Consider the following 13,578-nt stretch of genomic DNA (forward strand, 5'->3'; position numbering starts at 1 on the left):
CTCAGAGATGTCACTCTGTGCGTGAGGTAACTATGGAGCTGCAAGTTATTGCAATTTAATTGAATTCTTCTGTAAATATTAACCCAGTGACAAATGAGTCAGTGGCCGATCTTGACTCTTTCGCAGGTAAAGGCCTGGGATTTCATTCAGCCCATTTTTCCCCAAGTAAACAGGAATGGTCATGTATAAATGAAGGATAGTGATGAATGAAACAAAACAATGCGGTAAGATCGACAGCAGAGCGCTGGGAATCCATTTGGTCAGTATTTACCAGACAGGCTCACATCTGCTTCTTCTTAATGACAACACATCTGGCTGTAACCAATGAGGATTTGCCTGTGTTGCAGACAATCCTTCATCAATTGTTAGCTTTCAAATTTCTAGCCCTTTATTTGCTGCCACTTGTTCTGGCAGATTCAAAGGTTGTTTGTTTGAATAATGAACTATTTTGACCCTCCAATTCTGTTCCAAATGTGTTCCTCGTATGGCGTCACTTCACTTTGTTTAAACTTTAAAAATAAAGACACGTGATTCTGGCAACTCTCTTTTCAATTCTGCTGTGTTCTGTGTACCAGAATCTTTGAAATTACATGTAGCAGACAATCTATTTTGTTGGCTGTAATGTCAGGAAACTTGAATGGCTGACTGTCAGCCAATCTACAGGTGGATCAAACTCTGTCGAAAGCATGTTCAAAATAAATGCTGCGGTTTATTGGTTCTTACCCACTTTCTTGGATGAGTGTAGCTCCAACACTTGAGAAACGCAACAACATCTCGGATAAAGTAATACGTTTGACTGGGATCCTACTACCTTAAACATTTGCTGTTTCCACCACCAGTGCACCGTGGCTTTAAGGCCCACTAAGCCGAGAAGAAGATACTAAGTGGCCACTGGGATGGGGAGGTGTTGAGGTTCTTTGGCTAGTAGACCCTTCTTTGTTTTCTGGGGCTTTGTACTCATTATATTAGAAGCTGTTAGATCCTTTAGCCCTCACCTCTCATACTCCTTCACTTCCCCATCCCTCCAATTCTCCTTTATAACCCCAATGGCCCCTCCATGTCAACTCCTGCCCCCCACCTCTCCCATGTGTGTTCACTCCATCTACCCCCATATCCCATCATACTCCCCATTCCACCTCATAGCCACTTGCCCAGTATCTCCAAGGGCAGAACTCAAGAGCCACGTGGAGATGAAAATAATAAACTTCTAACAAGCTAATATAAATCTCACTCATACATATTGATAGTGAAAAAATCTCCCATTCATGAAACCAATTCAAAGCCTCTAAATATATATATTTTATTTTTTTATAAATTTAGAGGGCGGAATTCTCCGCAATGGCCGACACCGTCGTGAAACCCGGAGTGTTTGACGACGGCATCGGAGGCCACTCCTCGCCCCCTATTCTCTCCCCCCGCTAGGAGCGGCGTTTTGTGAAGCTCGGCCACCGGGCCTTGACACTGGCGTCAAGGCGGCGCGCCGATAATGATGCGGCCGGCGGTGCCTTAGTAATGTCAGCCGCGCATGCGCAGATTGGCCGGCTCCAACGCGCGCATGCACGGATGCCATCTTCCCCTCCGCTGCCCCGCAAGACGTGACGGCTTGATCTTTCGGGGCGGCGGAGGGGAAAGAGTACGTCTCTTGGAGACTCCGGCCCGACGATCGGTGGGCACCGATCGCGGGCCAGTTCATTCCCGAGCACGGCCGTGGTGCTCAATCCCCTCTCCGCCCCCCACAGGCCCCAAACTCACCTTTCGCGCTATGTTCACGCCGGCAGCGACCAGGTGTGGTTGCCGCCGGCATGAACAGGTCAGGAACGGCAGGCCGTTCAGCCCATCCGGGCCAGAGAATCGCGGGTCGCGTGAAAAAGAGCGACCCGCGATTCTCCGTTTGCAACACGCCATTTTGGGGGTGGTGGGAGAATCGCGGGGGGTGCAAGAGCGGCCCTCCCGTGATTCTCCCACCCAGCCTGGGCAGCGGAGAATCACGCCCAGAGTATCTAATTTTTTTTTCAATTAAGGGGCAATTTAGCGTTGCCAATCCACCTAGCCTGCACATCTTTGGGTTGTGGGGGCGAAACCCATGCAAACATGGGGAGAATGTGCAAACTCCACACGGACATCCCTGCTTTTATATTCCAAGCCTCTTGAGATAAATGACAACATTACATTTGCTTTCTTAATTACGGACTCAACCTGCAAGTTTACCTCATTGGAGTTTAGGAGGTTGAGGGGAGATCTAATAGAAACGTACAAGATAATGAATGGCTTGGATAGGATGGACGTAGGGAAGTTGTTTCCATTAGCAGGGGAGACTAGGATGCGGGGGCACAGCCTTAGAATAAAAGGGAGTCACTTTAGAACAGAGATGAGGAGAAATTTCTTCAGCCAGAGAGTGGTAGGTCTGTGGAATTCATTGCCACAGAGGGCGGTGGAGGCCGGGACATTGAGTGTCTTTAAGACAGAAATTGATAAATTCTTGATTTCTCGAGGAATTAAGGGCTATGGGGAGAGAGCGGGTAAATGGAGTTGAAATCAACCATGATTGAATGGTGGAGTGGACTCGATGGGCCGAATGGCTTTACTTCCACTCCTATGTCTTATGGTCTTATGGACAGTGACCCAGAGCCGGGATCGAACCTGGGACCTCAGCGCCGTGAGGCAACAGGGCTAACCCATTGCGCCACTGTGCTGCCCCCAAAGCTTTTAAATATTGAGTGGTTAACCTCTTATTAAAAAATAAACAAACTTATTTTCAGACCACACATTAAAGACAGCTAATTCTAGCCTCTTTAAACTGTCAATCATATTGTGAACTCAGAAGCCCCTGCTGAAATAATGGTAGCTTTTAAAACTCAGTTCCCCAATCATTTTAAAAACATTTAGAGTACCCAATTATTTTTTACAATTAAGGGACAATTTAGCATGGCCAATCCACCTACCCTGCACATCTTTGGGTTGTGGGAGTGCGACCCATGCAGATATGGGGAGAATGTACAAACTCCACACGGACAGTGACACGGGGCCGGGATTGAACCCGGATCCTCAGCACCGTGGGCCAGCTGTGCTAACCACTGTGCCATCACGCCGCCCCAGTCATGCATTTGTAATAACAAAAGAATAGCCTTTGTGAAATGCCAACAACGACCACTATTGAAACTGCATGAACAGATAGGAATGTTTTTTTCTAATCTAGACTAGAAGGTCTGTCAAACAAAGCAGTCCAACAGAGGTTCTTTCTAACTCTCAGTGACGTCTTCAGCCTATTTCTTTACATGCCTCAATAGCGGGGAACTGAAAATGTTTAGATCATGGATGGGATTCCCTCTCTCCCCAAATGGTGTGTTTTACAGGGGTGGAAGCAGCCCACCATTGGCCAGTGGCAGAATCTTCTGGTCCGCCGATGTCAATAGCGTTTTGCATTGTTCAACGGCCATACCACCGGGGGACGAGTGACAGGACCGGAAAATCTCACCAGTGGGAAGGGCTACAAAATTCAGCCCTGTGACACTAAAACAGACCTTGTGGTTCCCACACTGGGGGTTAAAACCCTTGAAACAACCAAAACAGAGTTTGTTTGAACTCTGCACTAACTTCACATGGAGCTGCTGAATTTGGGTTCCTCACCTGTCTGAATCACGGACCCTTCTCCCTACTGGAAAAATTGGATCTGTTAAAAATGGGAGATCAAAGTTGGTTTCATAAATGGGACTTTTCAGATTTTTATATTAGATTGCTGGAAGTTTACTATTTTCATCTCCACATGGCTCTTGGGTTCTTCCCTTGAGAATATTGGTTAAGTCGCTATGGAAGTGGTATGGGGGGGTATGAGGGAGCAGGGGGTAGTTGAAGTGGCATGAGTTGAAGTGGAGGGACCATGGAGGTATGAGGTGGGTGGTGGGCATGATTTTGTGAGTAGTGCCTACAAGGTTGAAGGGTCATTAGAGGGATGGGGGAACTGAGGGATAGAAGCTTCTCAGACAACTAGGGGATGAAGACGTCAGAAGAAGGGCAGAATGGTGGTGGAGTGGTTAGCATTGTGGTCTCACGGTGCCGAGGTCCCAGGTTCGATCCTGGCTCTGGGTCACTGTCCGTGTGCAGTTTGCACATTCCCCCCATGTTTTTGTGGGTTTTGCCCCCACAACCCAAAGGTGTGCAGGGTAGGTGGATTGATCATGCTAAATTGCCCCTTAATTGGAAAAAAATAATTGGGCACTTCGATTAAAAAAAAGACGTCAGCAGAGGGTTTCTGGAGTCCTACCCACCTTTTTTAAAGGTCTATTCTGTCTTCCTGGCTCCGTCAAAATACAGCCTGCTGTCACTGATAATGGTGGGGAGACGTATAAGAGGGCCTGAGGTTGAAGAGCTGAGACTTTGAGCTGGGTCAAGGTGTAAGGTGGATGAGTTTTGCAAATGAGGAAAAGGATGTGCAGTTAAATGCTTCGGAACATAAAGAACAGCGAGATCAAGTGAAAGGGAAAGAGAGAGAATGATAGTGTGAAAGGGAAAATGGGAAAGCAAGAGATAGAGAAGAGAAAACTAGAATGAGAGGAAGAAGGAGCAAAAGAGTTAGAATAAGAGAGAACAACTCAACGAGAAAACGAGGGGTAACAATACGAGAGAGAAAGGGAAAAAAAGCAATTGAAAGGTCATAGAAAAAATGAGAGTAGGGTCAGCAAAGGAGTGAATTAAAGAAAGTGGAAGTGTGAGTCGGAGGCAAAATGAGACGAAGTGAATGAAAAGTGGGATAGAAAGTGAGCGATTTGGAAGAGGTGGATTTTTGATTGAAAATACATCAAAATAAATACAGAGAGTTGAAGAGAATGAAACACCAGGGAGGCAGAGACAGGACGCATTCTGCTTTGTGGTGGCTGTGTTTCAAAGGATAATGGAAATTTTCTCCCTTTTGTACCAACGTTGAATGTTGGAGAAGGATGTCGCCCTCTGTAACACCTCAGGACAATCAAAGGCAGTGGTGTCAAAACCTGTGGTCATAAATGATATTAATTCTGATGCCATTTGGCGCTGTAAGCAGTTTCTGGATATCAATTGCTGTTTGTGGTGACAGGTGCAGTGTCTGTTCTGTTGGAGATGAGGCTGATGCTATGGGACAAGCTATCATATTGATGGAAAGCTCAGTTTGACAATGCACCATCTGTCACCTCCCATTTACAGCAACGTGACCACAATATTCAATGGGCCACCTTTTGGGAGACTTGGGTCCCAGGGCAGATTTCTTCACGTCGCCAAGAAAATGGAGAGCTCCAAGATTCAGGATTGCTTCTATGTCCGATCTTGGATCTAAACTGACGCCAACTGAGACTCCAGGACATGGGGTGCATGCAGTCTTGCGAAATCTACACTCATTTTCTTGATGCTCACTAAAGATAGCAACCCCTATTCTTAACTTATGTAGGAATACGCAAAGTCTTTGAGGAATGGGTTATAGACCTTTTCCAATATCTGTCCTGAGTTGAGTTATGGAATGTGTTTTAACTTACAAGAAGGAACGTAGGAGCAGGAGTCCCGCCACTGAATCCCGTACCACTATCCAATAGATCATGGGTGATCAGCTCCAATTTGCCGCCCTTGCTCCACGTCTGGTGCTACCTGGCAAATATCTTCATAATTGAAAGCTCCAACTATCTCAGCATCCACATCGATTTGGGGAGAGAGATGCAGATTTCCATTACGCTTTGTGTGAAAAAGTGTCTCCTGGTTTCATCCCAAATGGCCTCGCGTTAATTTAGGGATGAAAAGTTTCTCCATTTTTTACTCTATCAAATCTTAATAAAATTTTAAACAACATAATCAGATCACCCTTCAGTCTCCCGTACACTAGTGAATATATGTTTATGCAACCTGTCCTCGTTATTTAACCCTAGCTAACCCTTGGGATTATTCTGGTGAATCTCCACAGTCAACATAGCAGTGTCTAGGGCTGTGTGCAATATGGGGTCTGATCAAGATTGTTATTCTGTATTGTACTTAAACATGTTGTAATTCCATCTAATTGGAGGCAAGGAAATGTCCTTAACGTATAAATGAAATGATTGAATGGCATTGATTTTGTGTTTGTTTAATTCTTTCCAAATGGTCAATAAAGTAACAGCATTGACTCATGTGCATCGATTTTGCACTTATCCTATTCCTGGCAGGTAAATAATTGACATCTGAAGAGGAACTAGACGCAGAAAAGTCCTTTCTTGTGTTTGAAGGGACTGTGTTGACCTTGAGCGTGGACAGCAAGGGCAACGGGTTGAGAAAATACAAATGTACAGAGGTTTTCCCAATTTCTCCACCTCAGTTCTCTCCTCTCCTGAAGGGGTTAACTCTAGCTGATAAATGGTTGAATGGTTTCCAGCACCATGACTTAATTAATTTGGCTTAACTACAATAACTCGCACTTGTATAGCGCTTTTACAATAGTAAATGTCCCAAAATACTTCACAGAAATGTTTTCGAACACAATTTGGCACCGAGCCGCTTAAAGAGTTATTGGGTTAATTGATCAAGTAGGTATTAAGGAATGTTTTAAAGGAAGGCTTCTTTTACAGAGCCTTCTACACCCTTAACGTCTGCCACCTTGAAGGACAGTTAGGGAATCAGATGCATAGGAATGTCATCACCAGCAAGTTCCCCTCCAAGTCACGCAAGATCCTGACTTGGAAATATGTCATCGTTTCTTCACTATCACTGGGTCAAAATCCTGGAACGTTCTCACTACCGGCACTGGGGGTGTACCTACACCACATGGACTGCAGTGGTTTAAGAAGGCAGCTCACTACCATCTTCTCGAGGACAATTCAGCTTGGCAACGTGACACTCACATCCCAGGAACAAATTTTCAAAATTGAGAGGTAGAGAGGGAGGCAGGTTTAGAGAGAGAACTTCAGAGCCGAGGCCAGGGGAGTACCGCAGCAATGGATGAAGTGATGGGCAGGATTGGAGTGCAGAATTCTTCGAGTGATGTGGAGTTGGAGGAGATTACAAGGACAGGAAGGGGTGAGGTCAAAGAGGCGTTCTGAAACAAAGAATAAATACCAAATGTATTTCTCATATTCCCATTTTTACAATGGTACGCCAGTGTATGCAGACAGAACCCTGAAGGTGACACTTCAAATGTCATGGAGTCATAGTGGTGTACAGCACAAAAAAGGCCCTTCGGCCCATCGCTTCTGCGCCAGTCTAAAATAACCAGCTAACTATTCTAGCCCCATTTTCCAGCACTTGGCCCATAGCCTTGTATGCCTTTGCATTGCAAGTGCACATTTAAACACTTCTTAAATGTTATGATGGTCACTACCTCCACCACCCACCCCCTCAGGCAGCAGGTTCCAGACTCCCACCACCCTCTGGATGAAAAGGTTTTCCCTCACATCCCCTCAAAGACTCCTGCCACTTACCTTAAACCTATGCTCCCTGGTCAGTGATCCCTCCATCAAGGGGAACTTTTTCTTCCTGTCTACTCTATTTATTCCCCTCATAATTTTATACCTCTCAATCATGTCCCCCCTCTCAGTCCTCCCTATGCCATGTTGAAAGAATGAAGGCCACATGGCAGCACGGTGGCGCAGTGGTTAGCACTGCTGCCTCACGTCACCGAGGTCCCAGGTTCGATCCCGGCTCTGGGTCACTGTCCGTGTGGAGTTTGCACATTCTCCCCGTGTCTGCGTGGGTTTCGCCCCCTCAACCCTAAAAGATGTGTAGGGTAGGTAGATTGGCCATGCTAAATTGCCCCTTAGCTGGAAAAAATAAATTGGGTACACTAAATTTTAAAAAAAGAATGAAGGCCACGCAAATCATTGCATGACCCCCCCCCCCCCCAAACTGATTGCTACTTCCCTTCTCCTCAATGGTTACTTCCCAAAAAACCGTGCCCAAGACCTACAGGATTGCATGGTGAGGCTGCTTAGCTGTAGTAATCAAATCGAATGAACATATGAACATACAAATTAGGAACAAAAGTAGGCCATTCGGCCCCTCGAGCCATGGCTCAATGGGTAGTGCTCTTGCTTGAGTCAGGAGAATGACGTTGCATTCCTGAGACTATAGGCTTACACTCCAGTGTACTTCAGAGGAGCCATCTTTCAGGTGAGATATTAAACCGAAACCTCATCTGTTCACTCAGCTCTGGTTACGAAAGGTGCCAAAACACTTTTCTAAGAAAGGCAAGGGAATTCTCTCAGTCGCCAATATTTATGCCTCAGCCAACATTGCCGCTTGCTGTGCGCAAATTGGCTGCTGCGTTTCCTACATGATGATAGCCTCTGGACTTCAAAAGTACTTAATGGCTGTGAGGTGGTTTGGGATGTTCCGAGGTTGTGAAAAGTGCTATATCAATGGAAGTCTTTGTTTCTTCACCTCCTTCCATCCAAGCCAAGGCGAACACACACCCAGCGATGACCTAAGAGCCTTCTGGAGCTGCTGTCCAACTCTGGCTTGGGTTGGGTCTTGCCAGATTGGTTGCCAGGCTTGCTCACAATTAGTGAAATGCATTGAAACATGAACAGGCCACTCCTAAAGCGGCGGCCACTTTTGTCCAGTGATGTCGCCACAGTGATATGTACTGAATCAGATCCAAAATGAGAGTTGTTCTTTGAGCATGAGGTAATTCAAGACTTTTTTTAATAAAAGAGGGTAACAATTTTATCATTGGAAGGTTAGATATCGGGCACGTGCTCCACACAGAAAGTGTTCTTCCTAAGTGCCCTTTAAGTGAGCTGCACACATTGAAGAAGGGTAGGGAACTCTTACCTCTGGAGAACGCCGCACCAGCTGCAATTGAAGTGGACCTCAGCATTGACACACGCATTACAACTCAGGTGTTGCAGACACACTGTGTGAGACAGAGAGAGGGAGAGAGAGAGAGAAAAGAAATGGTGGTCTGAATTCAGCCAATTATTGGAGAAAGCAGCGAGAGCGGTTCAAGAATCCCTGGAATTAATTACTGTGCCTGCAACAGTAAAAAGGAAACTGCCCAAAACCAGCCTGGAATCATTAAATGACAGAGTTAGCGAGAAACTCCCTCCGAGACTCAAAACATCAGTTGCTTCCGCTATAGACCTTTCATGTAAAAACGTCTCATAAGTGAGGTGAAGTGTTCTCCAGCTTAATGTCAGTAGAGCTTACGCCAAACATTTTGGCTGTCCTCTGCACTCCCGTTTCATTGGCCATGACTTCATTCACATTCTTGGCTGCCACCTTAAGCTGAGTTTCTTTCCCAACACAATTTCTTTCACCCCAATAAGATTGTTCGTCTTCAGCTCTACCGCTTCCCCCTTGCTGCCAATACACAATCTATATTTTTACGCAATCTATACTTTTATACATCGCGAGGTCTGTCATCTCAAAAGTTCTTCCTTGTGGCATCCACCCTCCAAAGATTGGAACGTATTCAAGACCAATTGGGCTTCATGACCTTTCCCACATTTTCATCAGCCCCTTCCTTTCATAGCTCCACTAACTCCTTTTTGCTCCATTAAATTAATTTGGGAATTCTGTCCCTGGTGTTCATGGTTTTGACCCATCCTTCCTCACTGGTCTGAGTCAATCACAAGGCGTTGCACAGGCTTTGTCACCAACGGACACCTTTCTCCATCGCTTCCACCACTTCTGAACATTCTTCAGCTAACATGATCTCACCCAACAAACACTCTACTTAAGTCCACCCATCTCCAAAAGCCTCCTGTCTCTTTGACTCTGCTGCTGTCGGTCCCACCGTGTAAGATTCGATACTGTTCGGAAACCCCCCAACCCAGCCTCACTCCAGCCTTTACGCAAGAGATATAACTATAGAGATGCCAATTACTTTCTTTCTGCATGAATTGGGTGACTACTTGGCACTAGACCTCATTGTTGGACAAGTGTAGATGCGAGCATGTTTGCTTAGGACAACAACAGTCACGTGACGTGGACAAATCATTAGCTAATGGGCGAATCAGTCAGGATCACATTGAATGGTGGAGCAGACTCGGTTTGCCGAATGGCCTACTTCCGCTCCTAGGTCTCATGGTTTTATAGAAAGTTGAAATCATTTTCTCAGGAGTGCTGGAAACCTTTTCATCAAATTTAGAGAAAGAAGCTAAAGAGGCCTGTTGTAGTTTTTTTAAGGTTTGTTAGTTTCTCGATATTGGGGGTGATTCAATGCCTGTGTTAGCCGTCAGCGAGAACATGGAAAATTCTCGGCAGCGAGATCGTGTTCCCGACTTTCCACACCCTTCACTAATGATGCAACCAGGTTTCATTAATCCATTTGAATAAATTTTAATGTAATTAATGAGCCCCCACCTCGCTTAATTTAAAAAAATATTTATTTTAGTGTACCCAATTCTTTTTTCCAATTAAGGGGCAATTTAACGTGGCCAATCCACTACCCTGCACATCTTTGGGTTGTGGGAGTGAGACCCGCGGAGACAAGGGGAGAATGCGCAAACTCCACATGGACAGTGATCTGGGGCCGGGTTTGATCCCGGGTTTCGGCGTCATGAGGTGGCAATGCTAACCACTGCGCCACCGTGCTGCCCTGACCTCACTTAATATTCGTACCTCTCTTACATGACAACAGGCAAATGAAGGCATGAATTAGTCAAGGGGATCCCCCGGGAGCACAAAAGTAAGTGTGACCTCTGGCGAGGGGGGAAGCGGGACATGCTCAATAAGTGTCTGGCACTGCCCCCCCGGTACAAGTTGGCAACATCAATGTGGCAGTGCTGACTTGTGCCAGGGTACTGGCAGGGGCAAGCCCTCTGCAGCCCAATTGTGTTTTTTCTCCCCGCGATGTGTTGTGGAGGGAGGGAGAGCTCCGAGGCCTTTGAAAGGGGTGACTTGGCAGTGAAGGGGGCAACTTGCAGGCACGGGTGGGGTGGGGGGAGCGGGCATTGAGGGGTGGAAGCGGACATTGATGGGGTGCACCTGCATTGCTGGGGGGGGGCGGCAGGTATATTGCCGCAATGATTGCTGACCACTGGGGGGTGGGTGGGGGGGGGGGGGGAGGGGGGTGGGGAAGAGTCCCCTGTGATTGTTCCGTGGTGGGCCCCGATATCTTTGTGGTGGAGTGGGACAAGTTGCTGGGGGACATTATAATTGTTTGCTGATGGGGGCACCCCAATCTCTGTGGAGCAGGCCTTGCTGGCTCTATCAGCCCCGCTGCTCCTACACTGATCTGAGCCAGAGTGGCTCAAGGTCTGGTCTGAAAACCCAACAGTGCATCTGGAGAGATACACGCTGGTTTACAGTCAGAACCTGACAGTCTGACAAATTATGGGATAATTCCTCCCATTGCTACTAACAGATACCTTTAGAGAAAACAAGGCATATTAAAACAAGGATGAACACAACCCCACCAGGGATTACACCTCATGAGTGAGACGAGGAATGACACACTGGGGTGGAGTTTGCCTTTTCCCCCACCTTTCACAACTGAGGTGCGTCAAAGAGACCAGAGACTGGGCTGGAACAAATAACCACTTTAATTGGGCAGCTCTCTCTCACAGAAACAAGTAGCGAAGAACAAATCTGGGGAACTCCCTCAAAAGCATAGCAATCGTGGATTGAGGAAAACGTCCAGCAGGCTACCCCCAGGAAAACTAAACACTTATTACAGATTCTAGCCACCCATTTAATCAACAGAGGAAAGGTTTGGCAACGTTGCTCCTTACAATGAAATGTAAGCCAAGTGGACTCCCTTCAATTACTTGGTAAAATCAAAGCTCTCTTAATGACCGATAGTCCCAACACCGGGGGAACCCATCATATTGTTCACATCATTCAATTATCTCCGGCTTTGTTTATCTTTTGGACCTCTCTGACCTCTTCCTGACCTATTCCAAAGGTATCAATCATCGCTGTTTTATCTGGGAATCTGTTCAACTTGTCTGAAACACCAAAAATAAATCTTTCCACTCTCAAATGGTTTCATTTAAAAGTGATTGATTTAATGTGCATTTGTTGTGATCACGGAATACCAATTGTAGAAACGCTCTATACGTGTGTCCAACTGGCAAGGCTGGTGAGAGATCAGCAGAATCCACGTCTGGGGCTGTCACAGTGAAACTGATACCCACCCTGATCAAGCCTACATGAAAGTAGCCTGAAGCACCTTGGAGGTACATTGGAGGTATTCCAGCACTGGTGCAGAGAAGAACCCTCGGTTGATTGCTAGTGATGGTAGATTGAGCTCGGAGGAAAGTTTAGAAAAACTCATTGAGTTTGAACATCTTAACAAGTGGCAGCTACGTTGGAATGAGAAAGTGAGCCAGGCCCTGGCCCAACTATGATTCAACCACAATTTGAAATTCTGAATGACGATGGAGGGACATGTGGGGAATGGTTCCTGGGCTACCCCAGAAATTCTCCTTGCAGACTCTTGAGAGCCACAGAGGAACTGCAACTGTGGAAAAGTCTCTGAGCTTTTTCGAGGCCCAATGTCTTCACCAGAGTCAGGTATTCAAGCTTGCACGGGTTTGATTGCTTTCTCTAGTCAGTCCGGCTCAAAAAGAGCCAAGACTTTTGATAGGAAGGTATTTCTTCAGCCTCCTTGGGCCCCTGTAGGACTCAGGTTTGAGTTAGGTTAGCTCAGGTTGGGGTGGTGTGGTGGGGCGCCACTGATTCACCCACCCCAGTTAGGGATTTGGCGGTCTCTGGTCTTGGGTAAGGTGAGGCCTTGTCCCTATTTACATTACAAAGTCCCAGTCCTATAACCTTCAGTTCAGATAGGAGATGAATGAGGGGCAATGCGACCAAATATATTGTATGACACTAAATGGAATAGCCAAGGCGAAGTCACTGAAGATAAAGGGTCCAAACTAATTAAAGGCAAGCTCGGGGTTTAGATTTTCATATAATGATGTATACCATGAATGGTCTCTGAGAAGTTTAGTGGAGCCAAAAGCCCTGAAGTCATTCAAGATGCTCTGGTGTGGAATTAAAAGGTATCAATGGCATGATGGGTTAGATGGGCCGAATAGCCCACCTTCATGACCCCTTGTGATATGATTGGTATTATCTCCAATAAAAGCACAAATGCATTCCACAGCTGGACAAAAGGGAGATGTCAGCGTTGATTTAATAAATTATACACCTGTTCCTTTCATAGGATGAATGCCAGGAAGGCTGCTGTCAGCAATATTACCCATTCAGAAACCTTCATTGGGGGCGTATCACAGTGCAGCTGTTCAACTGTCTCACTATCCAAATAGAAGTTCTTTAATCCCTCATTTAGAAGCACGTGAATAGTGGGTATATAATAAATACCGTGCCATACGAACATGCCCAGGAGAAAGGATTTCCTGTCTACATGAATGCTCATTGACCTCCTTTCTTCAAATGGGTCACACAGGCCATCAGCTTCTTGGCACACTTTATGCTGCCCTTCCACATGTCTCAACAGACTAAACATATGCTACCTGCCTCCTCCAATCAGCACTGAGTAAATACTGATTACAGAAGACAAACCAACACCACAGTTAACATTTTATCACCCCACTGGGTGTGTTTTCAGCAACGGGGAAGTTGGGCATGTAAAATATGTCAGGTGCTAGCCCAGCTCCTTTGCGCCCACCCTGACTAGATCCCCAT

The 13,578-nt window shown here is 46.2% G+C and overlaps 1 protein-coding gene across 1 annotated transcript in view; it reads right to left on the minus strand.

Annotated features, from left to right (window-relative positions):
* The window catches only part of LOC119954247 (plexin domain-containing protein 1-like), a 282,386-nt gene that overhangs the window by 108,834 nt on the left and 159,974 nt on the right, over positions 1-13,578 (minus strand). Inside the window, exon 9 of the mRNA XM_038779329.1 lies at positions 8,758-8,839. Within this exon, the coding sequence (XP_038635257.1) occupies positions 8,758-8,839 (82 nt within the window). The remainder of the gene's footprint in view (positions 1-8,757; positions 8,840-13,578) is intronic.

This window comes from Scyliorhinus canicula, chromosome 19 (genome assembly GCF_902713615.1).
Source record: "Scyliorhinus canicula chromosome 19, sScyCan1.1, whole genome shotgun sequence".
NCBI classification, from domain to species: Eukaryota; Metazoa; Chordata; class Chondrichthyes; order Carcharhiniformes; family Scyliorhinidae; genus Scyliorhinus; species Scyliorhinus canicula.